Source organism: Arachis hypogaea, chromosome 5 (assembly GCF_003086295.3).
Source record: "Arachis hypogaea cultivar Tifrunner chromosome 5, arahy.Tifrunner.gnm2.J5K5, whole genome shotgun sequence".
NCBI lineage: Eukaryota > Viridiplantae > Streptophyta > Magnoliopsida > Fabales > Fabaceae > Arachis > Arachis hypogaea.
The window spans coordinates 92,847,428-92,873,066 of NC_092040.1; the positions used below are offsets into that span (position 1 = coordinate 92,847,428).

A 25,639-nucleotide genomic window follows, 5' to 3' on the forward strand; every position below is an offset into this window, starting at 1 on the left:
TTCCTGTCTCAATGTCCTGTACTTATAAAGAAACACAACCTTATATCCTAAACATGCCCTAAAATCGATTGACTAAAAGATTCAACAAGTAACAGCAATTCAAAATAATGAGCACATGTATAATTTGGTTATCAAAAATATGCTAGTAACCCATTCTCACATAACCACTATGGGAGGTTATAGTAAAATATCGAGTCAAAAGAATAACCGAATAAAGCACATTTCAAATTCCACACTTTACAGTTTTTAAATTTTGATATTGAGAGAAATATGAAGTATAATCGGGTTATGGGAGTGTACAGTGCTTCACGAGAATGTGACGACTATGATCAAGAAATCAGACGGTCTAACTAGAGGCTTGATAGGTATACAAATCGGACCGTTCGATTTGCACACTCCCAATCACGCGTCAAACATGCATACACCTTAGTCCTTCCTGCTTGTATACACTCCCATCTGAATACCCCAACCCCTCCTTTCACTTTCGTTCCAATGCTCTCTCATTCTCCAAACCCACCTTCACTTTCACTCTCCATTGATGAAATCAAATCTTTGAAGAAAAAAAATTGGACCACTAGCCTTCAACAATGTCAAAAAGAAGGAGAATAAAAGACGTCAATTGTCTGGAGCTCCACATTACTAATTATCTTGATCATCCTAATTATGTAAGTTTTTATTTTTAAATATTTTGATTTAATTAAAATAATAGTGATAATGTTAGAGATTAGTAGTTTATTATAGTGATAATGTTAGAAATTAGTAGTTTATTATAGTGATAATATTCAAGATTAGTGTAGTAATAATTTTTAAATATTTTGATTTAATTAAATTAATAGTGATAATGTTAGAGATTAGTAGTAATAAATTATAGTGATAATATTAATGTAGTAATAATTTTTATTAAGATTATGAATGTATGATAATAAATTAATTATTGTTATTAATAAATTGTAGTAATAATTTTTATTAAAATGTATAGGTATGATAATAAAATAATTAATATTAATTATTATTAATAAATTTATTGTAGTAATAATTTTTATTAAGATTATACATGTGATAATAAATAAATTAATTAGTATTAATTGTTTGTAATAAATTTATTATGGTAATAATTTTTATTAAGATCTAGGTATGATAATAAAATAATTATTATGAGTATAATACAGAAGATATATAAAAATTATTGAATTAATTATTTTTATTATGAGTATAATATATATAATTAATAAAAATTAATGATTTATTATTATGTGTTGTTAGAATAGAATAGAATAATTACTTGAGATTATTTATTATGTTGGAAGTGTAAATATTAGAATAGAATAGTTACTTAATTATTATTATTATTATTATTATTATTATTATTATTATTATTAGTGCTATATAAATAGAAAATAAGGAATGAGTAAGAGTTGTATTATAAAATAATTTAATTTTAGATATTAGAATATATAATTTTAATGTATCTAAAAATAATTAGATTTATATTTAAGAGTAGTTTAAAACTTATTGATAACTATTAGATTGTAAAAAATATAGATGTGAATTTTTTGTAAAATAGAGTTAGTATATTTTGACTAGTTAATAATATAGTTGTTAACATGATTATGTTTTACTAGTTATGTGATAATAAAAATTTGTTTCTATTAAATTTAATTTGTTAATTAAATAAGGTCATATTTGTTTAATGTGGTCTATGGCTACGTTTTGTAGGGTTCACAGATGTTGCAATGTGACCACTTCATGCCGCCGGACTCCTACAATCAAATTATAAAGGAACATTTACGGGAGACTGGCTTTTATCACATTTTTTATATTGGAGTTGTCCAATGTCAGTCGGCATTGGTTAATGATCTGATCGAGAGATGGCGCCCTGAGATTCACACATTCTATTTTCTGGTTGGTGAGTGTGCTGTGACGCTGGAGAACGTGGCGATAATTCTTAGTATTTCGATGAATGGTCTGCCAGTTACAGGACCGACACTCAGTAGTTATGAGGCATTAGAGGCTAAATGCTTAAATCAGTTTAGTGTTACACCTAGGAAGACAGACTGTAGAGGAAGCTTCATCAAGTTGACGTGATTTTGAGGACTGAAAGATCGTGTAGTGTTAGCTGATGATATTTATATTCAGAGGTACGTGAAGTACCACATAATGTTATTATTTGGGATCGTTATGTTTGGAGATAACTCTGGGACAGCGGTACACTAGAAGTTTCTGCCGTTACTCTGTAACTTTGCTGGGATCATACAATTTTGTTTGGGATCGACATGCCTGACACACCTGTATAGAGCATTGTGTAGGGCAACTCATATTGACTGCAAGGAGATTGATGGTCCACTGACACTTTTGCTTACCTAGGCTTGGATCCGTCAACCATTTCTTGCGTCGATTCCTGGCAATCCTCGACTCTTTCCGATTGCAAACAAGTAAATTTAATTACTATCTGATTTGAAAAATTGTAGCACGCTGTATTTTAAATTTGATTGATAAAAGTTAATTAACGAATCATTTGATATCAGGTGGCGTAACTGGAAATGTGCTGATCGGCCTTACAGATTTCGTAGTCTTGCTCACTTTTGAAAAGCATTGAATGATCTACAAGAAGGATAAGTAATTCATGAAAGCAACCAGGCTGTTCATGATGAGGTTGATGATTATCTCGTTGACCATCCAGACGAGGATGGAGATGAGGATGAGGATGAGGATAAGGACGAGGATGAGGATGCAGATGATGCTGATTATGATGACGATGGTGGTCCAGATGATGGTCTAGCGCCTAGTGGAGGTAAAGTAATTTATTGGTTAGACTGGTAAAATAATTTCTTTGTTAGTTGGTAAAGTAGTTTATTGGTTATTTGGTGAATTAATTTCCTGGTTATTATTATTGTAAAGTAATTTCCTGGTTAATTGGTAAAGTAATTTCCTTGTTAGTTTGATTTGATTAGTTGGTTATTGAATGTGTGAATGTTTTCATAGGTACAACCACAAGCAAAAAAGGAAAAGGATACAACCTTAGAGTTGATCCCCTACGTCGGAACGCTAATCGATATACCCCGTCCGCTTTTAATAGGGTTGCAAAGAAATGCAAGAAATTATACAAAGATGAAAAATTGAGGATAAAAAAATGATGTGTGTATTGGACTTCCTTACTTAGAATGTGTTTGTTGTTTATTGTATCCGGTTTGTTGAACTATGATGATGACTATGTTAATTTCTTTTCTGTCATTAACTATGCTAGTGGACTTTATGTCATTAACTATGCTACTTCACTGTACGTCAGCATTCACTTTATGTCAATATATAAAAATGCCAAAGTCATACAATAACATTACACACAATGCAATAACATGACAAACGAAAATGAAATTTGGATGGAGCTCTATTGGGTGGCCGGACCTGCACTTGTACCACCATGTTGACGACATCAGCTACGGCTGTGGCCCTTCCCCCTACATTGCTTACATCACCTAGGACCACGCAACATCTGAGTGTCCATCTCATTCAAGAAATGGATCATCCTTGGCCGACCTTTAGATACTCATCTGAGGAAAAGATTACCTACGAATCGAGTTCCATGATAAACAGACCATGTTGTGGGATTCCCTAATAGCCTAAACCTAGCTCTGTACACTCTTCGAACTTGGTCCATTTTGTAAACATCATGAACATACAGTTGCCAATCTAGCCGCTGATTTGCACAACAAGCAAACACATGTCGACACGGAAGCCGGTTTATCTGGAATTCACCACAGTCACACCGTTGTCGTTATAGGTCCAATGCATACTCTCACGCACTTCAAATACCCCATTATGTCTGTCAAAGCAACTAACTTGGATGTTACCCGCTGCCCACTGATTCGCATGCAATTTAGAGGTCACAAGCTCAGAGAACACATGTCCTGCATTAATACAAGCCTCAACCTCGGCTCTTTTTCGGGTGAACAATTCATCAAGCCTGTAAAACATTGCCTTAACAAGTGTAGTGACTAGAAGATTGCACGCCCCTTTCAGTACCGAGGTTTTACATTCAACTAGATTAGTGGTCATATGACCCCACCTGTATCCCCCATCAAAAGCCAAAGCATACTGCTCACATGAAATCCGATCCAACCAGTTGGTATAAGCCTCACCTCGCTCGCGTAAACGCTGATAACGCGTCTTATACGCACGAACTGTGCTCGAATATCCTATCAATAAAAAAGAACAACTATAAACAACATTCATAATTAATAAATGGGTTTAAGAATAACTATAATAGTAACTATGATACTAATGTTGACGATAAGTTTCTGCAGATACGGAACCTTGAACTTCCTCAAGAAGTTGGACTCTATGTGTCTGATATAAAATATGTGGAAAGCTCTAAGAGGAGACCAAGATCCGTTACTACGAGCAATAGCTGACCTGATAGATTTGTGCCGATCGGAGATGAGGCCCACACCATCACGTGTCATGACATGTTGTCGCAAGTTACTAAGAAAAAAGTGCCAAGCCTCAGATGTCTCTCCCTCCACTATCACAAATGCAATATGCACGATATTGTTATTGTCATCCTATGAAACTTTAACTAACAAACAGCCCTTATATTTTTCATACAAATGAGTTCTGTCTACCTGCACTATTGACTTGCAATGTCTGAATGCTCTAATATAAAGGTAATAACTCTAGAAGTCTCGGTGTAGTGCACGAATATTAGGAACCAAGTCATCTGTCTGGTACACAGGCATTGTTTCAAAATGAACGACTACTGATGGCCAGTGACGGATCCAGAAAATTTTGTTGGTGGGGGCAAATCATACACAATAAAAACAATAATTTTTAGGGTAAAATGTATTTTTTGTTTTTAATATTTGCAATTTTTTTTAAAATACACCTAACGTTTAGTTGCATTCAATTTTGTCCCTAATATTTTCGATTTATGTCAAAATTATCCCTAAACGTCAACTTATATAAAATGTTAGGAATAAATTGAAAGCTTGTAGGGATAGTTTTGATACAAATTAAAAATGTGTAAGAACAAAATTGAATGAATAAAAAATATTAGAAAAAAATAAATAAAATTAAACATTAGAAATATTAAAAAAACCTAAATATTAGGAAAAAAATAATTTACCCTAATTTTTATAATTTCACAAAAAATTAAAAATATAATATGAATATAAAAGCTCAGCAAACCAATCATAGAAAAATATACTAATAAAATTTTACTATACAATAACCATTAATCAAAAAATAAAAATATTACACAAGAGTATAATTATAAAATAAATGTAATATAATTTAATAAAAGAAAAATTACAAAAAGATATAAATAAACTTTTAATTAAATCAAAAGAAATTAAAAAATAAAATAGAGAAAATAGAAAAATAGAAAACTGGAAGAAAGTAAAAGAATATAGTAGCAAAAAGTTGATTTTAAGAATAATTAAGGTTAGGATTATTTATTTTGACTTCTTATTTTTTTATTATTATTTATTTAATTACTCTTTTATTAATAGTTAAAATTAAATTTTATATATTTATAAAATTAAATTTAATTAAATATCTTTCAACAACATTAAAGTGTGAAGAATGGGGTCAAAATTATTTATATAGTGGGGGCAAATGAAATATAATACTATATACTACTTAAAAATTTTATAAAACTCCATGGGGCACTTGCCCCCACAAGCTACCATGTAAATCCGTCCCTGCTGATGGCTCATTGTGACGCATGGCCTCAAATCATGCGGGCAAAGCTTCGTACAAAGCTTCCCAACCTCTAAAAATTGACTCCAATGCCTTTTGTTTTTCCAACCATACTTTGTGATAACTTATGGTGTAGTTAAACTTTGACTGTACTTCCACAATCACTAATTTCACATTTATAGATGGGTCAACTTCTACTAATGGCTTTATTGCTTCTGCAATTATGTTGGAATCCAGCTTCGAATGATTTTGAGAAACAGTGACCCTAGTACAGGTGTGACTACCATTGTAACTCTTTATCTCCCAACAGTACCTCCTGGACATTTTGCTAATCCTGATCAGCCAATCACAACTTGCGTCGTACTGGTACATTTAGCATAGAATGTCGTCGATTCTGACTCATGCACCCGATAATCTACACCTCTACGGATGGTATAATCTTTCATTGCCTTAATTACTGCCTCCCTAGAACTGAATTCCATTCCCACGGTGAATTCACCATCCGTCATAACAGGAAACTCTGCTGTAATCACGCCACAAAATTTATATTTTCATAAATAATTCTTAAATACATGTCTCATTAATAAAATCTATCTATGATACGTAAATCAAGAATAAATTATGCAAAAGATAATAAATTAATCAATTAGGTCATCAAATGCTATTAAATAAATTAATAATCACACAAGAATGCGAAATACTAAATTCCTCAATATACATGTTTACTAATAATTAAAAACTAAACAATTACTAATTATATGCTATATTTTATCTATTTACCATTGCCTTAAATATTTGTCTCAAACTCAAAACCTATGTATAAATCATAAATTAAAATTATTACATACCTGCATTTATATATTGAGGAAATTCTGGTGCATGCATGACCTCCAAATCCAACGATCGCATGAAAGTCGGCTTCTCAAACGGTTGCTGGTTTGCTAATGCATTTACCACATCCGCCACATCTGCCACCATAGCATCGTCAGCTTCATCTTCGACTACACCCGGATCAACGATCTCATAGTTACTTTCAAACTCTTTCTCGCTATCACTGTTGTAATCTTTCAATTCAATATCTTGGTCCGCTGCAGATTGCTCGAACTCAATATATAGTTTGATGAACGAGATTCGGGACCGACTTTCAAGATATACTGAAAACATTTCCTTGCATGCTCACTTCATCGATCACGTATTTTGTTTGAAATTGAACGAACCCACCAAATATAGATATATGATATCTGTACAGAATACACGATACTTTCCTAGATATTTGAGCATCCATCTTCTTACAAATCACACTTTTTAATTCTTCAAATGACAGTGTGAATGGAACTATAATATCTAATGGATTTTCACACACAAATTTCACTCCTTTAGATGTTTGTAATAAAATTTGACCATGATAATACACTTTTAACATCACTTCATCATCCATGATAATAGAGAAAAAGAGAAAGAGCAGAGACAAGCTTTAGAGATTTAAAGAGAAAAGCGTGAGAAGAAGAAGATGTAGTGGATAGCTCGGTTATGGAGTTGGTATATATAAAACCGAAATCGTGCCGTTCAACGGCTTTCTTGATGGTTCAATTTTTTTTTGAAAACTTAAATCGGACAATCCAATTAGTGGCACGACCTGCCAAAATTTTTTTGGCGAGAAAACAATGGATCCGATTTCATTGTCCAACAAAAATTTTGTCCTGCAGCCTAGAAATCGGTGGGTCCGATTTCTTTGCAAACAAAATGTCTGCCCAGTTCGATTTATGTCCCTTCTCACCTCTAAGAAATCGGACCGTCCGATTTCTTCCTGTCAACTAACCGCCGTCATAATAGTGTAAAACACCCCTAACTTTCATAACTCGGTGTTACATCAAACTAGGTGTCATATCCAAAAAAATTAGCCCCACACTCTATATAATCATATAGTCAAACTAAGAAAAGGTATGTAATTCGTTCTCAATATTGATTATTACTCACTTTATACTTTATTTTATTTGAGCATTGAAGTGTCTTTGTAAGTACCACCACCGTGTGTTCTTCTAAAGCCAACGTATATTTCATCCATCTAAGCAACAACAAACTCACTCATAGTAAGACAATCTATACAGTAACCATTAGACTTATTGTACCAAAATACTTTGGTGCCCAAATTTTATTTAACCATACCATTACTTCTTTTACTCGTCTTTTACCCTTTCTTGCAGGCTCTAACTAATGGCGGAAGAGTAAAATCTACCTCCTCTTCATCCTACTCAGACCGAACTGTTAGCTATCAATGCAACGTTACAAGTCGAAGTCCAAAGAGTGACTGACTTGCTGAACCAAAAATAAAATAGGTAGAGTGACGAAGGAGATCAGAAGAATGCTGACAACGGAACAACCGTGATGACCATACTTCGGAGGCCAACATCGTGGTGAAGGTCATTCCAACCAAAAACAATGAAGAGAGCAACCAAAAAAAATCACGAGCTTTCAAATGTCTAAAAATTTTACATTACCAACCACTCTGAAACCCTATGATAGACTTGGTGACCCTAATATACATGTTACCAAATTTTAGTCCATGATGTTATTAAACGACGCTTTTGACCCAATATTTTGTCATTCATTTATGACATGTTTGTCAACAATTTTTGCGACATCAAAAATATATGTGAACGACTCTAATTATCTCAGCATAATTAAAGAAGGCTAGCACGAAAGTCTAAAAGACTATATAACCAGATTTACCAAAATAGCCATGAAAATCCTGAACCTCAACCCAGACGTACATTTACATGCATTGAAGAGTGGCCTCAGACCTGGAAAGTTCAAAGAAGCTATAGCGATGGCCAAGCTAAAGATCATGGCTGAGTTTAGAGAAAAAATGATAAGACAGATGGAAATTAAAGAAGTACAACAAACTCGAAAATTTGAAAAATTGGGCTAAAGATAGACATGAAAAATAGTAACAAAATCAAGATGACAAAAAGCTATTCAAGTTGACACCCTGCTATGATATACATCCTCAATACTAAAAGAGATGATATCATTATAGAGATCTTCAATGCAAAAATCATCAAGTCTTTGAATAAAGATGACACTTACAAAAAATTTTCAGGTTCTCACCCTCCCTTATCCAATCAAAAGAGCCTAATTGTCCTATACGCTTTTTATCCTTAAAGAGAGATACCCTAAATGAACACTGTCATCAACCCATGAATATGGATCCGGTGGGTTTATGACAAATTCTACTTCCTCCTCTAATTCTTTTGCCTTGCCTTTACCATTCCTTGTCCCTATTTTTCCCACGTTCACAACAACTAGGAAGAAGAAAATATCGTAAAAAAATGCGAAAGAATTAATATCTGCTACCAATTTTTTTTCTTTTGAAACTTTGATATAAACTCTTGAAGAAAGAGCAATCAAAATGCATAAAAGGCTTCCACTATGTTGCTCTTAAGTAAACTTACAAACCAACAACTAAAGCAACGCTCATAATTAAAAGACTTTTCAGTACCAACCTTAGCTTACTATCACCGTTGATCAAGATAACCCACTACATGTAATCCATCGTGTCTCGAAAATCATCAATATTAACCTACGTAACCGAAAAAAGTAAAGAAAAAGTCTAGGGAGCCAGCAATTTTATTACATTTTGGCCAGCATATAATCAACAGAGAAATATGAGCCATTAGATGAAATCTCACACCAATTTTACACCATCAAATTATCATTGATAGTTAATTAATGACTACCAATCACAAATATTATTGGCCCTAACATTCCTCATAAGTAAATGTAGACATTTATTGCATACATTCTCACTCTATCAAAGGATGACAAATCCAATTCAATTTTTTTATTTATTCTTATTTTTTGGTAACTATATTTTTATGTCCGATACGTTTTTATATTTTCTTAATCTTATTTTCTTAATCAATATCAGATTGAGCTTGGAAGCTGATTCCCATTATTACAATGTCGATTTATAGTGTAATACCCATGATTGCATGCCAATTTATAGGCCAATATATAAAGAGTATTTAATCTCAACTTATCTTATTAAAAAAGTTAATCAGATTAAGCTTAAGGGTTGTGATCCCTTCATTATATTGTATATACATTTCCTATAAATCAGCTAACTAAAAGATTCAACAAGTAACAACAATTCAAAATAATGAATACATATATAATTCAGTGATCGAAATAAGGTAGTGACCCCCTTTCCATGTAATTACCATGGGAGGATAGTAAAAGATCAAGTCAAAAGAATAACTGAATAAAGAAGCATATTCTAGGCTCTACACTCTATGTAATTATATACCCAAACTAATAAAAAAGTACGTAATTTGTTATGAATATTGATTATTACTCACTTCATACTTTCTTTTACTTGAATATTAGAATATTTTATTGTCTATTCTTTTAAATTCAACGTATATCTCATCCATTCAAGCGACAGACAAGCTCACTCCTCATAAAATGAGCTATGTAGAATCCACAAGACTCATTATATCAGAACAATAATATACCAAAATTAAATTTATAATTCACCATCTAATAATTAAAATAAAGCATCATTACATGAATATAAAATTATAAAATTTTCATTAAAATATTTACATTTTTCATTAGCACTATCATCCTTTAAATTTTTTCTTTTTTGTGTGTCCATCTGTTGTGTTATTCTATTTTTTTTTTGAAGTTGAGATCATACTTAATGTACGTAAAAATTAGTTATCAAATTAATTATTATATATTTATATATAAATATATATTATTTAATATATTTTTAATTTATATTTTATATCTTAATATTTTTACAAAAAGTAATTTTTTTATATACATGTAATAATGTAATATGATTGATAGAATTCCTAGTTTGATGCTATCCAAAATTTGCCTTGAGTGATCTTTTCTTTTTTCATCTTTAATAGATTCGCTGAAAATAAAAAATCGGTGTGTTTAGGACCATGCGTCCATGCCATCGAAGAAGGATTCGCCGGTAGTAATTTTTCTCCACCTTTATCTGCAGTTTGAAAGAGATATAAAATCTAAGATAGAGATTTTTTTACAATTTCTTAATGTTACTAAGGTAATATTTAAGTTGTTGATAATACATAAATAATATTTAATATTATGAAATATAAAAAAATTAAGGATTTAGTTTAATATATGTCCTAAGAGTATAAATTAAGATTATTATTAATAATAAATTTTAAATATTTTATTTTAATAAATAAATAATAATTACATTAAAATTAAATTTTGTATAATTTTCATAATAAATTTGTTAATTAATAACTTTAACATGTGTTCTAACGAAACTCAAAAATTAAATATTATATTTAAATAAAAATACATTTATTTTTACTGTTCAAATAGAAGAAGGACAGTTAAATGTTTAAAATAAGAATAAAATTCAAATTTAGTGGTCTAAATCTGCAAGTAAATTAACATGGAGATTAAATTCTATCCTATATATTCAATCTATTCACATTTTACATTCTATTCGAAGTTACTTTTCTACAAATAAATATTACGATCTGATATTAAAAAAAAATATTAATTAAACTCATTAAAATTACTTAATTTTTTAAGAATATAAATAAAATTTTGTTATCATTATATCACATAAGAAATTAATAAATTGATATTGAACTTAGTTCAATCTAAAATTTCTCTCCCTAATTCAAAAAAGGCTATAAGTCTAACAATAAATCTCTGCAAATACCTTCCTGTTGGAGGGAAATTACCATCTTTTCTGATTCTGAAGCCATTAATTTATTAGTTGACCAAAAATGAACAAAACCATTAAGTTACTTGTAAATTGATGCTTTTCCTATTTGGTACAGGAGTAATCAATGAAAATCGTATAAATGAGAGAATGACCAATCAAGAAAGACTTGACTGTGGATGGGGAGAGAAAAATAAGGAGTGAGCAAAATCTATGGATAACCTTGTAATATGATTTAAAAAAAAAAAACTAAATTTTAAGCTATAAATCTTAATATAACATCAATATTCCTCTCTGAATTGTGAATTTAGTTATACTACTATTTACGTGTACGGTGTACCACAATTTACACAGTTTCTATAAATTGAACAGAATAGTTGTGAAACAATAAATGAACATGTAAATAGAAATGGATCCTCTTTTATTTTTTTAACACTTGAAAAAATACAGTATAATTTTTTATCATTAATTTTATAAATAGAATTAAAATTAAATATATAAAAGAGAGTAATAAAAGATGAGAGATCACAATTAATATTATCCAATTTTTTTTTATTGAAGAGGATCCACTTCTCATATAAATTAGACTCTCATGTTTTCGTTATTAAAAATATTATTTTAATTCATTTAATTAATTAAAATAAAATAAAAATATTAATAGTACATATAAAAAGCTAGTTATTATATAATTTTTTATATATGTGTTAGTTTATATATTATTAATATGTATTTAATATTTCAATATATTTTGTATGAGTGATTGATTAGTAATTGATTTTTTTTTGTATATCTAACTAACTCACATATACAATTTAATTTTTCTTAATTTATGAAAAATAAACTATTATTTTTATTTATAAAATTTTAAATAAACAAAATTAATTTTATATTCAATAAATAAACAATATGTTTTAAATTTATCAAATAAATAAATTTATTTATGTTTTAAATTTCATAATACATATATAAGATAATATACTATTAATAATATTTAGGGCAATGTATTTAAATAAAATAAAAGAGAGAAATATTTACCTAAATGCAACATTTACAATTTTCTTGCGAGTCAATGTCTTTTTTTATTATTATGTAATCCGTGGGAGCTAACCACGGTTTCGTATTTGCATGTAAACCGTGGAGCTAGAAACGGTTTATGATGGATAAAGAATGAACATAAAATGTGGTAGGTCGGTTTACGAAGGGAGAAATATCACCATAAAATTCTCTAGCCTTCTACGGTTTACGAAGAATTTTTTAAACTCAAATCCTTGTTGATTGTCACGGTTTATGAGGAGAAGAATTCTATATATATGAACGAGATTGAAGTTGTTAAACAGATTATTTTACTACCACAAAAATGGGGTTTAGCCATCAAATTTTAACTATGAACACTAAATCGTGATAAAAATAAATGAGAGTATTTTTTATTTATCATAAAACATTGTCACAGTGGCTAAAATTTAACCTTTTGTCACAAACAATATTTTTTATAACTGTATTTCTGTTTACATTAACGTGACATGGTTATTTAAATAAATTATTTTTTAAATAATTTATTAATATATAGTATATTTTTTTTAAATATTCTGATATTAACATATATTTATAAAATTAAATGTAAAAATATAAAAAAACAAAGTTAAATAAAATAAAAAATAAAAAATAAAGATAATATTTGAATTAATTATAAAGATAAAATTTATTTAGTTAAAATAATATAATTTGAATAAATAATAAAAAGTTCAATAATTTTTAAGTATAAAAAAATTCAGTTTTTATTAAAAATAAATTATTTTATCATTTTTTTAATTTAAAAAAATGAGGATAAGTTAAAAAATATTTAATCTTTATTTACATGATTTAGTGCTCACTATATATTTTTGTGAGTACTGTATTTTTATTATATACATAATTATCTTTTTAAAAATTATTTTGTGAAATTATGAATTAAATTTTTTTGTTTATACTATTATTTAATTGGTATATTCCATTAATTAATTATTTTACATTATTTTTAATTATAAAAAAATTAATACTAATTAAAAAAAATATGTTATAATTAATTTATTTATGTTCTAAATTTCATATATACATATATAAGATAATATACTATTAATAATATTTATTTTTAACAATGAAAAGCGCGTAGATTCCAACGGCCACAGTGGCGAGTAGAGTCTGTGAATGAAAGTGTTCTTTTGAGGCTCATCCATTCGCCCACTCCCACCGCCTGCCTGTTGTGTTGTTGCTGCAATACAACAACTATTAATTAATGTAATAATCAATATTACTGTAAGCACTTACCAGTGAAAAAACGAATTAATATTATAATTAATGTAATATTTGACAAATCAATTTTGAAGAATTTTAGTCTTTAATATTTTATTTTAATAAAAAACAAACTTTCATGTTAAATTTTGGTACATTTAATTTTTATTATTATTCAATAAAATATAATAATTTTTAAAATTTTTATAATTATACGATATGCATCCAAATAAAATATATATTAAAAATAAATTAAATAATATATATATTTATATAAATTTTTAGTATGCATGTATTATTTTTAAATTTTTTTAAAATAATATTACTCTTTTGATTAATAAAAATACTATGTATATATAAAATATTAAATATCAAATATAAACTATATGTCATTTAAATTATTTTAAATATATTTATATTTTGTATTTTAATGATTAACTGATTTTCTGAGTGAGCTAGGATGATAGTTGTTTAATTAATAGCATTAATGCTTTATGACCATCTCGTCATCTCTCGATATTTTCAACATCTCTTCTTCTCTTTCTCACTCTAGTCTTTTTTACTTCACTACTGCTCTCACTATATTCTTTTCAAATAAAAAATAAAAAAAAAATGTTGGTACTATCATTCATATACCCCAAGGAACCAGCATCACATTCTTCTTCATGCTCTTCTTCTAGCTGATCACATATGCTCCTTCAGTAGCGCCAACAATTTCTTCAAAAAACAGAAACTTTGCATCCCTACCTTTTTCTTCTGCAGGTATATATTCTTCTTCATTTTCTATTTTGATATTCTCTCTTCCATTTATTATAATTAATTAATGTGTTTATGCTTATTCATTCCTTTTGAACATATACAAATACAAATTTAATATACTATACTGTATAGTTTGTAGTTTATAGACATTTATATGTATGTGTTCTTTTTTATTTCTTTATATGAACATAAGTTATTATGTGACTACTCTTACTCTTTCTCATTTCCAAAACCCTAAAGTTGTGTTGAGGTTTTTTGTGTTTTTTTCTTTTAGTTTTATGTTTTTACTTGTCTTGTTGTGTGCTTTTTACCATAATAGGTTGGTTTTCTCTAGAAAAATTTGATCTTTTTTGATGAGCATGGTTAAAAATGGGCCCGAGGTACCTGCTGAGGGTTCATTACCTTCACAGGAAGAACCCAGGGATCAGGGTTTAGAGCAGGAAAAGGAGGAGGAACTCAAGGAACATTCTTCTGTTGTTGTTGAGAATGGTGGTGGTAAGGAAAATGGTGATGGAGTTGTTGAAGTTCTCAATAGCAGTGTCTTAGAGACCAAGGTTTCAGTAAAATTGAAGGGGAGTGATTCTGATTCTGAGATGAATGGTGTGTCATCTTTGTTGCAAATGAGGGGAACTGGTGAAAGCCGGGATGCTTCTCACGAAGCCGAGAAATTGGATTCGATCGATGGCTCTCGGAAAAGAGTGGCAGATGGTGATGATGGTCTGAAAGAGGGCGCTTCCGTGGGGATCGGCGGTGGTGAAGAGAGAAGTGATGGAAAGAAGAGCGAGGAGGAAGTAAAAGATGATGATGATGGGAAAATTGTGACTAGAGATGTGCCAATTGTGGAGAGCAGTGAGAATGTAGATGATGAAGTGGAGGAATTAAGTGATGGAGGACATGTATTTGCTGTTGGTGATTTTGTTTGGGGAAAAATTAAGAGTCATCCGTGGTGGCCCGGCCGGATTTATGATCCTTCAGATGCTTCAGACTTAGCTTTGAAGTTGAAACAAAAGAATCGGCAGCTCCTTGTAGCCTATTTCGGGGATGGAACATTTGCTTGGTGCCATCCTTCTCAACTGAAGCTGTTTGAGGAAAACTTTGATGATATGGCAAAGCAAAGTATCACCAAAGCTTTTGTCAATGCTGTACAAGAAGCTGTGAATCAGGTTGGAATGCTTCTTGATATGAAGATGAGTCGTGCGTTTCTTGTAAATGAATCTATGCCTGGATTCACTCTACCATTGGCAAAGAATGCTGGAATCAAGACAGGAACTCTTGTGCCGGAAAATGGTGTAGAGAGACTTTTGGCCGTTCCAATGGAACCGCTGGAGCTACTTGCTCAAGTGAAACAAGCTGCTGAAATTATCGCTGTTGCTAGTATTCTGGAGCTGGAGACATTAAAGGCTCAGCTTTCGGCGTTTTATCTAGCACGAGGAGGTTATAAATTAGCTCGTTTTGAGGATCCCCAGCCAGTTCTTGGACTCGAAGATAAATTGACGGATGAAACAGTTTATGCAGGCAATGGTAAGAGTGCAGTGGAAGTGCCTGTCCAAGGGCCATTTGGGGAGGACTATTCTGCCTCTCCGATGAGCCTGAAAGTCGGTGCATCTGGTAACTCTCAAGGGCCTTCTGGAAATACACCAAACCATAGAAGGAAGCAGAAAAGCATGGCTGAAATTATGGGGGAGGACAAAGATGTACTTTCCATGAACAAGGAGGGGGACGAAACTGACGAAACTTTAAATGCATTTGTGTTCACTGGTAGGAAAAGAAGAAGAGACCGTGAGGTTGCAATGTCATCGAAACCAGTTCGGGAGAGAAAAGAATTGCGTGTAGATACTGTGGCAAATCTACAGAATGCTGAGAACAAAGGCAGTGGGGGAAAGCAGAACAGCGACAAGGGCTGGTCGCCGAACTCAGGAGAGTTGAAAGAAGCTTTTGATGGTGAAAACATTAGCAGCGGTAGCAGAAAGGAGAATACTACAGAAGGGAATACCAAAGAACAGAATGAGAAGGGTTCTTTGTTAAGAGAAAGGAAGTTAAGCAAGTACTTGTCCCCTCCCTTCACTACTTCCCTTGAACATCTAGCATCGGGCAGGGCTGCTGGCCAGCCTTCTCCTCGAATTCTGAAGTGTAATGGCGAGACGTTTAAGGAGAATCCCACAAAGGATGTTGCTGTTGGGTTCGTGCTTTCTGATGGCCCAAATCACCAAACTGAGATAGATGAAGAGGAGAAGACCATCGATCTTAAGAAAATTCAGGTCACTCCTTTTGAAGTCCTGTCTGAATTCCGGCATGCAGCTGTTAGTCCTCAAATTTCTCGGGACAGCGACTCTCTTGAAGCACTTGTGGACTTCATTTCTGTCTTCAGAAGCTCATTGTATCGCCACGGATCCCTATACAAAGTGTACAAAGAATGTCGACCTGGAAGGAAGAGAAAGAAGTCAGAAACCGATCAACCAGATCACCTGTCACCTAACAATGAGTTTGGGCCTAGGAAGCGAAGAAAGAGGAAGGGAACTGAAAACACTTCACCGGCGGAGCTTATTGTGTCATTCTGGCCAGGGTGCACTCTACCTTCAAAATCTGACATCGTCGCAATTTACAGCAAGTTTGGGGATCTGAATGAGGCTGAAACTAACATGTTCCGAACAAATTACACCGCTAGAGTGTGCTTCCTAAGAGCTTCTGATGCTGAAAATGCCTTAAAGCAATCACAAATCACCAACCCTTTTGGATCCTCTGATGTAACTTTTCAACTCAAGTATCTTTCTTCTTCCAGTGATAGGTCCAAGTCCGAACGTTCAGCATCAATCAACAAGGACAATACCACCTTGGCTGTTTCACTGCCAAAGGGCAATGAAGCATCCAAATTGAACTACATAAGAGAGAAGCTTCAGGTTCTGACCTCAATGCTGGAAGCATCAGATGGAAAATCACATGAAGAAGCGAAGAACAAGGTTGTTAGTGGGATGAAGGATCTTTTGGACGATGTGGACAAAATTGTTGGATTCTCTTCATCCTAGATATAGTTTATATAACTATAACAATAAACACAAATGGGCAGCAGTAGTAGTAGTAGTAGTAATGATCAGAGGTAGGGCTTTCATTCAGCATTTATGTGGTGTCTTTTCATTCTGAAGGTGTGGGATTTTATATCAGATTAAAAAAATACTCAGTATATAGCTTATAATATGATGGTAGTGGTATGCATATGCATAGAGCCATTGATGGTTAAGGATGAATGGTACTTTAGTTATGGTAGTAGATGAACTTCGGATGATTATTGCATATATGAAATAGTCAATTACTTCTCTTTAATTTGTGTTTGATTATATATGAAGTAATTGCTATTGAATTTTGTGGGACATGGTGGATGTTTATGGAATAGAAGATTTGGATGCAAGGGTTTTTTACTTTTTTGGCCAACGCCTAGAAGTCAATTACACGTTATGGATGGATTGTCAAAAGGAAGTAATCCAATTCCTAACTATGATTTGAAGATACTACAAGTATTTAAATATTAGAACTTTATTCTAATAGGTTATCGATGGAATATAGCACATGCTGCAATGGCTATTTTAGCAATTCAATTCTTGTAACTGCGATGATTAATAATTTAGTAATACTATTATGTAACACTGGAAAACTTCGAAGACTCGTGAGAAGCATCCTGGCATGGCCTCCTTTGTCCAATGGAAAATGCTATGATACACTAAAACAAACTTTGTACATCATGGGCTAAAAATCTTAATACTACTTTAAATTAATTAATCTATACCATATGTTATTTTGTCTCATCCTGTATCAAATTTAACTTGGTGAATTTAAATCACACCCTTCGACAAAGTATGGTAATTTTCTCCTAGGCTAACATTCTTTTCCCATTTTGGACTCTACCTGTACAAAATGTGTGACCCTTCAATTCACTCATTAGCAATCTTGAGTACAGATTAAAATACATGGTAGGAACTAGCAAGCATTTATCATATTGATGAAGCAAGTTCTCTTATACAGTCAAATTAAATCTAACATAGTTGAAAATACAGATTCGAGATTAATGCAACAAGTGAAAAGGGGAAAGTAGTAGTAGTACAACATTTTCCATATCCACAGACAAATCTTTGGTGATATATTCCAGCTTTTTGTTCTTTCAACTCAACCAATATATGATATAACATATGATAGATGTGACAAATGGCAATAACGTCTAGTGCCTAACAGACTAATCAATCATCAACCGGATCCTGGGGAGTTTCATCTGCTTTGCGCTTGATAGTAATTACAGGGCATTCGGCATGTTTCACACAGAATTCACTCACAGTGCCAACAAAAACCCTGGATAACATGTTCACAACAATTCATCAATATAATAAGCAAACTTTTCTTGAAGCAAAAGTGCTACTCTTAACAATTCAACAGGCAACAAGAAAGGATCAAGAATCAAGCATATCATATGAGACAATATCCATACTTTTGGAAAGGGCCGAGACCACGGCTGCCAACAACCAGAAAATCGGGATGCACGCGTTTCACCTCGTGGCAGATGACTTCCTTTGGATCACCATGCTTTATCCAAGCTTGACAGCCCACCTGCAAGCATTGCAAACCATTAGCAATTACCTTTGACCAAAATCAATTACATGGTAAAATTGTTAACATGATCTCAGGTAGAAGAAGAACTATTATTACCCCAATTTCATGACACTTATTGACAAAGTATTCCAGCAGATGAGCCCCTCTAATCCTATCTCTCTGCTTCATCCTTTTAAAATCGTCAGGTGAGGCATAGATACTATCCATGTCATCAAAACCTAGCAAAAAAAAAAGAGAGCTCCTTTTTTAATTTTGCTTTGTATAATTCTAAACAAATGCTCTTATAATTTAGGTAAAGATTCACCTATTCCATAAACAAGAAGGACAAAGCTCATGGCAAAAATGCATAAAGAATAGGAGTTATCATATCAAACCCGAAGACCTCTCTGTTGAAAATGAGTCATAATCTTTCTCAAATGAATTCTTCTAACTTCTGTTATTGGTAGCTTTTAAGAATAAACATGATAAATCAAATAAAAATAACAAGAATAATAATATATCACCACAACAATTTATAATCCAACTGCTCGGAGAAGAAAAAATCCAAGTAAATTATGAACTTAACAGAAGAAATCACAGATATCTATGTCTTTCTTTCAGCTCAGACGATAAAATAAATTCAAATTAAGAACATAAAAAAGATGTGATCAAGTATCCAAAATTCTAGGGAAACCAAAAACAAATGAATGAATGAATCAAATAGTAATAACGCTAATAATCAGCATCAACAACAGCATGATTATCATTTCCTTCACTCAATCAATCAACCAAAAACAAGAAGAAAGCACAAGACAGAGAGACAGAGTACCATCTTCATCGGGAACCTGAACGTGAAGAAAGAGAAGGTTGAAGGAAGCGACGTTATGGCGAACGATCTTCTTGATAGTCCATTCGAATGCTCCTTTGCTGCTTATCGAAGGGTGCGGGTACCCTTTCAAACTCGACTGGTTCACCGCCACCATTATCCGAGTCACCTCCCCCATCTCGCTCGCTCGCTCACTCACTCACTCACTCACTCACTCACTCACTTCCACCGAGTCCAACTCCTTCCTTCCTCTTTCTTCTTTGTTTCCCGAGAAATCCAAGAAAAAGAGAAAGAGAAGTGTTTATCTCGGTCTCGAATTATTTGGGCGTGGTTCGCACTGCGGCGCACGATAGTGACAAGTGTGATTCGTGTCAGCTATATTGCGCGGTGGACCGCTTGAATGAAGCGTTGTCGTTTTACTTGAAAATTGGCGGGCCGTACCCGGAAAATGTCCTTTTTTATTTCGTTCATTTCATGTGTTTCGTTTGTCGCGTTCCTGAGACGTCCACCGAAAAGTTCAGTGAATTTTAAATAATTGTAATTAATAATTATTAATTTTATATTGTTAAAAAATAAAATTTAAATAATTATTAATTAATAATAATTTTAAAAATAAAATATAATTAAAAAATATTTGTTAATTTGTTGTTGACTTGATTGTAAAACGACAACTTCCTGAGTAGCATAATAGTATACAAAACGAGTGACTATTAGGTAAAGATAATTTTATGTCACAATTATTGTAGGAAAATAGCCAAGTGGAACTGATAATTCGGATGTAGTTTGTGAAAATAAATTAAATAAAGATTAAAAATAGATAAATCTATGAAAAAAATATTTTTATTATTAGTAAATAAACAATACAAAAATTAAAAATGTAAAATAGGCTTAGAGAAAATATTAAGATCTTTACTAATATCACAAAGGTAGTATTTTATTTTCAAAAATTGGAATTGGAATTGAGATTGGAGAACTGAAATTGAGTATTATATTTAGTAGTCAGAGATTAGAATTAAAATTTTAATTTTGTGACACAAAATTTCAATTTTTTTAGTATTTTCAAAAAGTAAGAATACATAAAATTAAAATTTTTAAAAATAAAGATAAAAACTTTAATAACATTTTAAAAAAATATATATTTTCACTTAACTTTTTAATTTCCAAATATACCTTCTTTAATCTTTATATCTATATCTTAAATTAAACATAATACTAACACATAATTCAATTGAATACATTTTATACTAAATACAACACAAAATTTTCATCTCAATCTCTCAAATTAGCCACAGATAAATTATAGCAAAATAACTTTTTTGGCTTTGCTTAATATCATATAGTCACAATCACAAATGATATATATATATATAAACCGTGGCTATGTAAAGATCTCCACAGTTCATAAAATCATGGCTAATAACCTCAAAATCCTACCAAGACGAGAATGCCACATCTTTAATGTCCATGGTTCTTTTTTCGTGGCTAGCATATGTTAGTCACAGTTTTATCAAAGTGTAGCTACAATTTTAATCGTGGCAAATTGTCTTGTATGGTATAGTAGAATGCTAATTTTATAAATTCTCTTGTTTGAATTTGACGAATAAAATGAAAAAAATTAAAAGAGAACAAAAGAAAGAGATGACTTCTAAAACAAAACTTTTTTAAAAAAAAAAAAAGTGAATTGAAGAAATTCTTTTTATAGTCACAAATTATTTTCGATGAAGAATACATTGTTTAAAGTCCTCTTCTACCAAGACTAGATACTAATAGGTAATTTGCAAAAGGTGTTTTTGAGTATTCTTTCATTATGTTAAGTTTTTTTAACTAAAAATAGATATAAAAAAAAGTTAATTTCTATAAATTAAGGTAACAGTTCTGATATTGTTTCGGATGTTTGTGTCAAAAAAATATTCAAATAAAACAGTGTTTGTGACACGTAAAATTAGTGAAAAGATATTTAATTAATTTGATTCATTTTTAATTAGATCACATTTTTTACATTTTAAATTCAACTAATTCATTTTCACTAATTTAGTTATCACGCAAAGAGAAATTCAATTTTTTAGAGTATTTTCTTTTTCGGTTTCATCCTTTTGGCTTAATGCCTATAAGAAGAACTTTTTTTTGGGTTATGTTTTGGGGCTTTTTTATCTAAATGCGCAGCAAAAAAACATTAATTCCCAAAATGCGTATGGCTGAAAATCTTTCTGAAAATGCGCATTGCCATTTTGTGGCCGCTGTCCGTGAAATGGATTTGAACTCCATTTCAATTGAAGTGCCCACGAAATGGGCAATCCATTTCATGGCAACCACACACGAAATGGGTATCCCATTTCCTTGAGTGCAGCAGCAAAATGGGTATCTCACGTTGAAAATATCTTTTTATAAAGATATTTTTTAATAATTAAATTTTAACACATATAATTGATTAAATCGTATTATTTTTGTCAAAATCAGGTTAGGCAAATTAATCTAATCGAAAAATGGTAAATCAAATCTTGAACTGGTCTAAGTTAATATTATTTTTTATAGAAAATGACTATAATATCCTATTATAAAAAATGATTAAAATACTTTTATTATATATATATATATATTAATTTTGAGAATCCTAAATTTTAGTACTTTATTTTTCTATCCTAATATTAGGATTTAGAATTTTTAAAATTAACATATATATATATATATATATATATATATATATATATATATATAAAATAAGAGTATTTTAATCATTCTCTATAATAAGAGTATTGTAGTCATTTTTTATAAAAAATAATATTAATTTAGACCAGTTCAAGATTTAATTCACCATTTCTTCGGTTAAATTAATTTGTCTAGCCTAATTTTGACAAAAATAATATGATTTAATCGATTATATATATTAAATTTTAATTACTAAAAAACACCTTTAAAAAAAAACATTTTAATTAGCCGTCTTTATTTGAGTAGCTCCCTCTATGAAAACATAATCGCATCCAAAGATGTTTCCAAATTTTAGAAAGTGATGTTATTGCCTTATTCTAAGCTTGGTAATATAAAAAAAATCACCATTTTAAGAGTAAAAATATCTAATAACATAAAGTCACAAACAAAAAAAATAGTCAACTCAGAATCTTAAAGGAAAAAAAATGCAAAGGAATTTGAAAATTTTGAGTTGACTATTTTTTTTTCACTTTTAGATTTTGAGTTGACTATTTTTTTGGTTTATGACTTTATGTTATTAGATATTTTCACTCTTAAAATGGTGATTTTTTTTTATTACCAAGTTTAGAATAAGGCAATAACATCACTTTCTAAAATTTGGAAACATCTTTGGATACGATTATGTTTTCACAGAGGGAGCCACTCAAATAAAGACGGCTAAAATATCTTTTTTTAAAGGTTTTTTTAGTAATTAAAATTTAATATATATAATCGATTAAATCATATTATTTTTGTCAAAATTAGGCTAGACAAATTAATGTAATCGAAAAAATGGTGAATTAAATCTTGAACTGGTCTAAATTAATATTATTTTTTATAAAAAATGACTACAATACCCTTATTATAGAGAATGATTAAAATACTCTTATTTTATATATTTTATATATATATATATATGTGTTAATTTTAAAAATTCTAAATCCTAATCTTAGGATAGAAAAATAAAGTACTAAAATTTAGGATTCTCAAAATTAATATATATATAATAAAAGTATTTTAGTCATTTTCTATAATAGGATATTATAGTCATTTTCTATAAAAAATAATATTAACTTAGACTAGTTCAAGATTTGATTTACCATTTTTCGGTCAGATTAATTTGCCTAACCTGATTTTGACAAAAATAATATGATTTAATCAATTATATGTGTTAAAATTTAATTATTAAAAAATATCTTTATAAAAAGATATTTTCAACGTGAGATACCCATTTCGCTGCTGCACTCAAGGAAATGGAATACCCATTTCGTGTGTGGTTGCCATGAAATGGATTACCCATTTCGTGGGCACTTCAATTGAAATGGAGTTCAAATCCATTTCACAGACAGCGGCCACAAAATGATAATGCGCATTTTCAAAAAGATTTTCAGTCATGCGCATTTTGGGAATTAATGTTTTTTTGCTGCGCATTTAGGTAAAAAAACCTATGTTTTGGACTATCTCATAATTATTCATACATAATCAAATTACACGTTGGGTATACAATCAAGCTTTTGGAATTTTGGTATAGTGATAATATATAGCTTCTTGATATATTGTACTTAGATTCGAATCTTGGCTAAATAATGAATAATAGAACTTTTAAATAAATGTGTGAATATATAATGTGCGTGAATTTATGATACGTAAAATTAAGAGGTATTTAATCATCTGACCAAAAAAATTCTCATTTATTTTCAATAAATTTGTTTTTAAAATTTAAATTTAATTCAGTAAAATTTTATGAATTAACTTAAATACACAAATTGATTCAAATAATATAAATATAATTTATATTTTTAATTATAATTATATATAAAAACTATATACGTGTGTGTAAAATTATATGTTATTATTATAAATTAAAAAATAATATATACAGTTAGTTTAGAAATTAATTATAAAAATTTAAAATTGACTTATTTAATATAAAAATTTGAATTTAGATTTAAGTATGATTTTTAAGGTCGTTAATTTATCTTATTAAACTATTAATGAATTGAGCTTTAATTGACTCACAAGTTGATTTAAATTACTTTAATTTCTTTTTTAGTGAAAATAATAGTTAAATTTTTCTTAATAAATTTTATATATTTTATTAAATAATTCAATAACGTAATATATATTTATATTCTAATTATTTTATCTCGAGTAGCAAAGTACAAAACAATATGCAAGGAGCTACATTGCTTCGTACTTCACACTCCTTTCCTTTAACACACACTAGACATTAGAGAACTTTTTATTTTTAATATTGGAGTGATAGTGGTATTTTTTTAAAATGTGGATTGTTGGGGTGTTATATTCAAATATAGAATTGTTTAACTAGAGTAGTAGAAATTGGACTGTCCGATTTATTAGAGGTACAAAAATTAGACCGTTCATTTTTAGAGGTACACAAATCAAACCGTTCGATTTGTAGAAGTACAGAAATCGAACCGTCCGATTTGTGAAAGGTACACAAATTGAACCTTCCAATTTGTGTACTTTCTACAATTTTAAAAAGTACAAAAAATTACAATATTAAAATATATCACCACTTTTACTTCTATAACAAAAAAAAATTAACTAACATTAGACACCTATTTTCTTCCCGTGATAAGTGTTATCACTATAGCCTACTCCAAAATATGGGTAATTAAAGGTCAAGTTCACTAATGAAAAAATATGATGTATATGTTAGAGTCGTACTTATTATATAAGAAATTTCATTTGATACATCATTATTTTCTAATGTAAAACATCTCAGTTTTTAGGTATATATTTTTGTCATATTTTTAAATAATTTAAAAATATTTTTATCAATAATAAAATTTTAAATATTTTTATTAACAATAAAATAATTTAAATACATTTTTAATCATTTATCTCAAAATATATAAGCTATTACAAGTATAAATCATATTTTTAATTATAAAATATTTAACTACTGCGAAAGTTGCAATTTTGTTAAATATTTTAAATAATTTTATTAAAATAATATAATTTTTATAATATTAAATTAATTATTAATTTTTATAATTGAAAGTATTAGTATTTAAATCTTTTTATGGCTAGCTAAAAAGGTTGTTATTTTTTAGCTAAAAACATTGCCTGCTTGGATTATGTTTGAGGTG

At 30.1% G+C, this 25,639-nt stretch overlaps 2 protein-coding genes across 3 annotated transcripts; one reads left to right on the forward strand and one right to left on the reverse strand.

The window, feature by feature from the left end:
* The first annotated feature begins 14,186 nt into the window (after window positions 1–14,186).
* Window positions 14,187–17,758, forward strand: LOC112801964 (PWWP domain-containing protein 6). Of its 2 annotated transcripts, none has more exons than XM_025844930.3 (2): window positions 14,187–14,443; window positions 14,760–17,758. In XM_025844930.3, exon 2 carries the CDS (start codon window positions 14,794–14,796, stop codon window positions 17,461–17,463), a length of 2,670 nt encoding a protein of 889 aa, XP_025700715.1. In that variant the 5' UTR covers window positions 14,187–14,443; window positions 14,760–14,793; the 3' UTR covers window positions 17,464–17,758. The 2 variants fall into 2 exon arrangements, with proteins under 2 accessions (XP_025700715.1, XP_029154258.1); XM_029298425.2 differs by having other exon boundaries at window positions 14,274–14,443; window positions 14,851–17,758.
* Window positions 17,759–18,400: 642 nt separating this feature from the next.
* LOC112801965 (universal stress protein A-like protein) lies at window positions 18,401–20,267 on the reverse strand. Its single transcript, XM_025844931.2, has 4 exons — window positions 19,842–20,267; window positions 19,130–19,251; window positions 18,912–19,030; window positions 18,401–18,775 (listed from the first exon to the last, which is right to left on the reverse strand). Exons 1-4 carry the CDS (start codon window positions 20,014–20,016, stop codon window positions 18,667–18,669), a joined length of 525 nt encoding a protein of 174 aa, XP_025700716.1. The 5' UTR covers window positions 20,017–20,267; the 3' UTR covers window positions 18,401–18,666.
* Window positions 20,268–25,639: the final 5,372 nt, after the last annotated feature.

Bases quoted from the DNA above. Each gene is read 5' to 3' on its own strand.
- LOC112801964 (XM_025844930.3), top strand. From the start codon at position 14,794: ATGAGCATGGTTAAAAATGGGCCCGAGGTACCTGCTGAGGGTTCATTA.
- LOC112801965 (XM_025844931.2), bottom strand. From the start codon at position 20,016: ATGGGGGAGGTGACTCGGATAATGGTGGCGGTGAACCAGTCGAGTTTG. The intron at 19,031-19,129 runs GTAATAATAGTT...CAATGCTTGCAG, and splicing joins ATAAGTGTCATGAAATTGGG to GTGGGCTGTCAAGCTTGGAT. The intron at 18,776-18,911 runs GTATGGATATTG...CATGTTATCCAG, and splicing joins GGTCTCGGCCCTTTCCAAAA to GGTTTTTGTTGGCACTGTGA.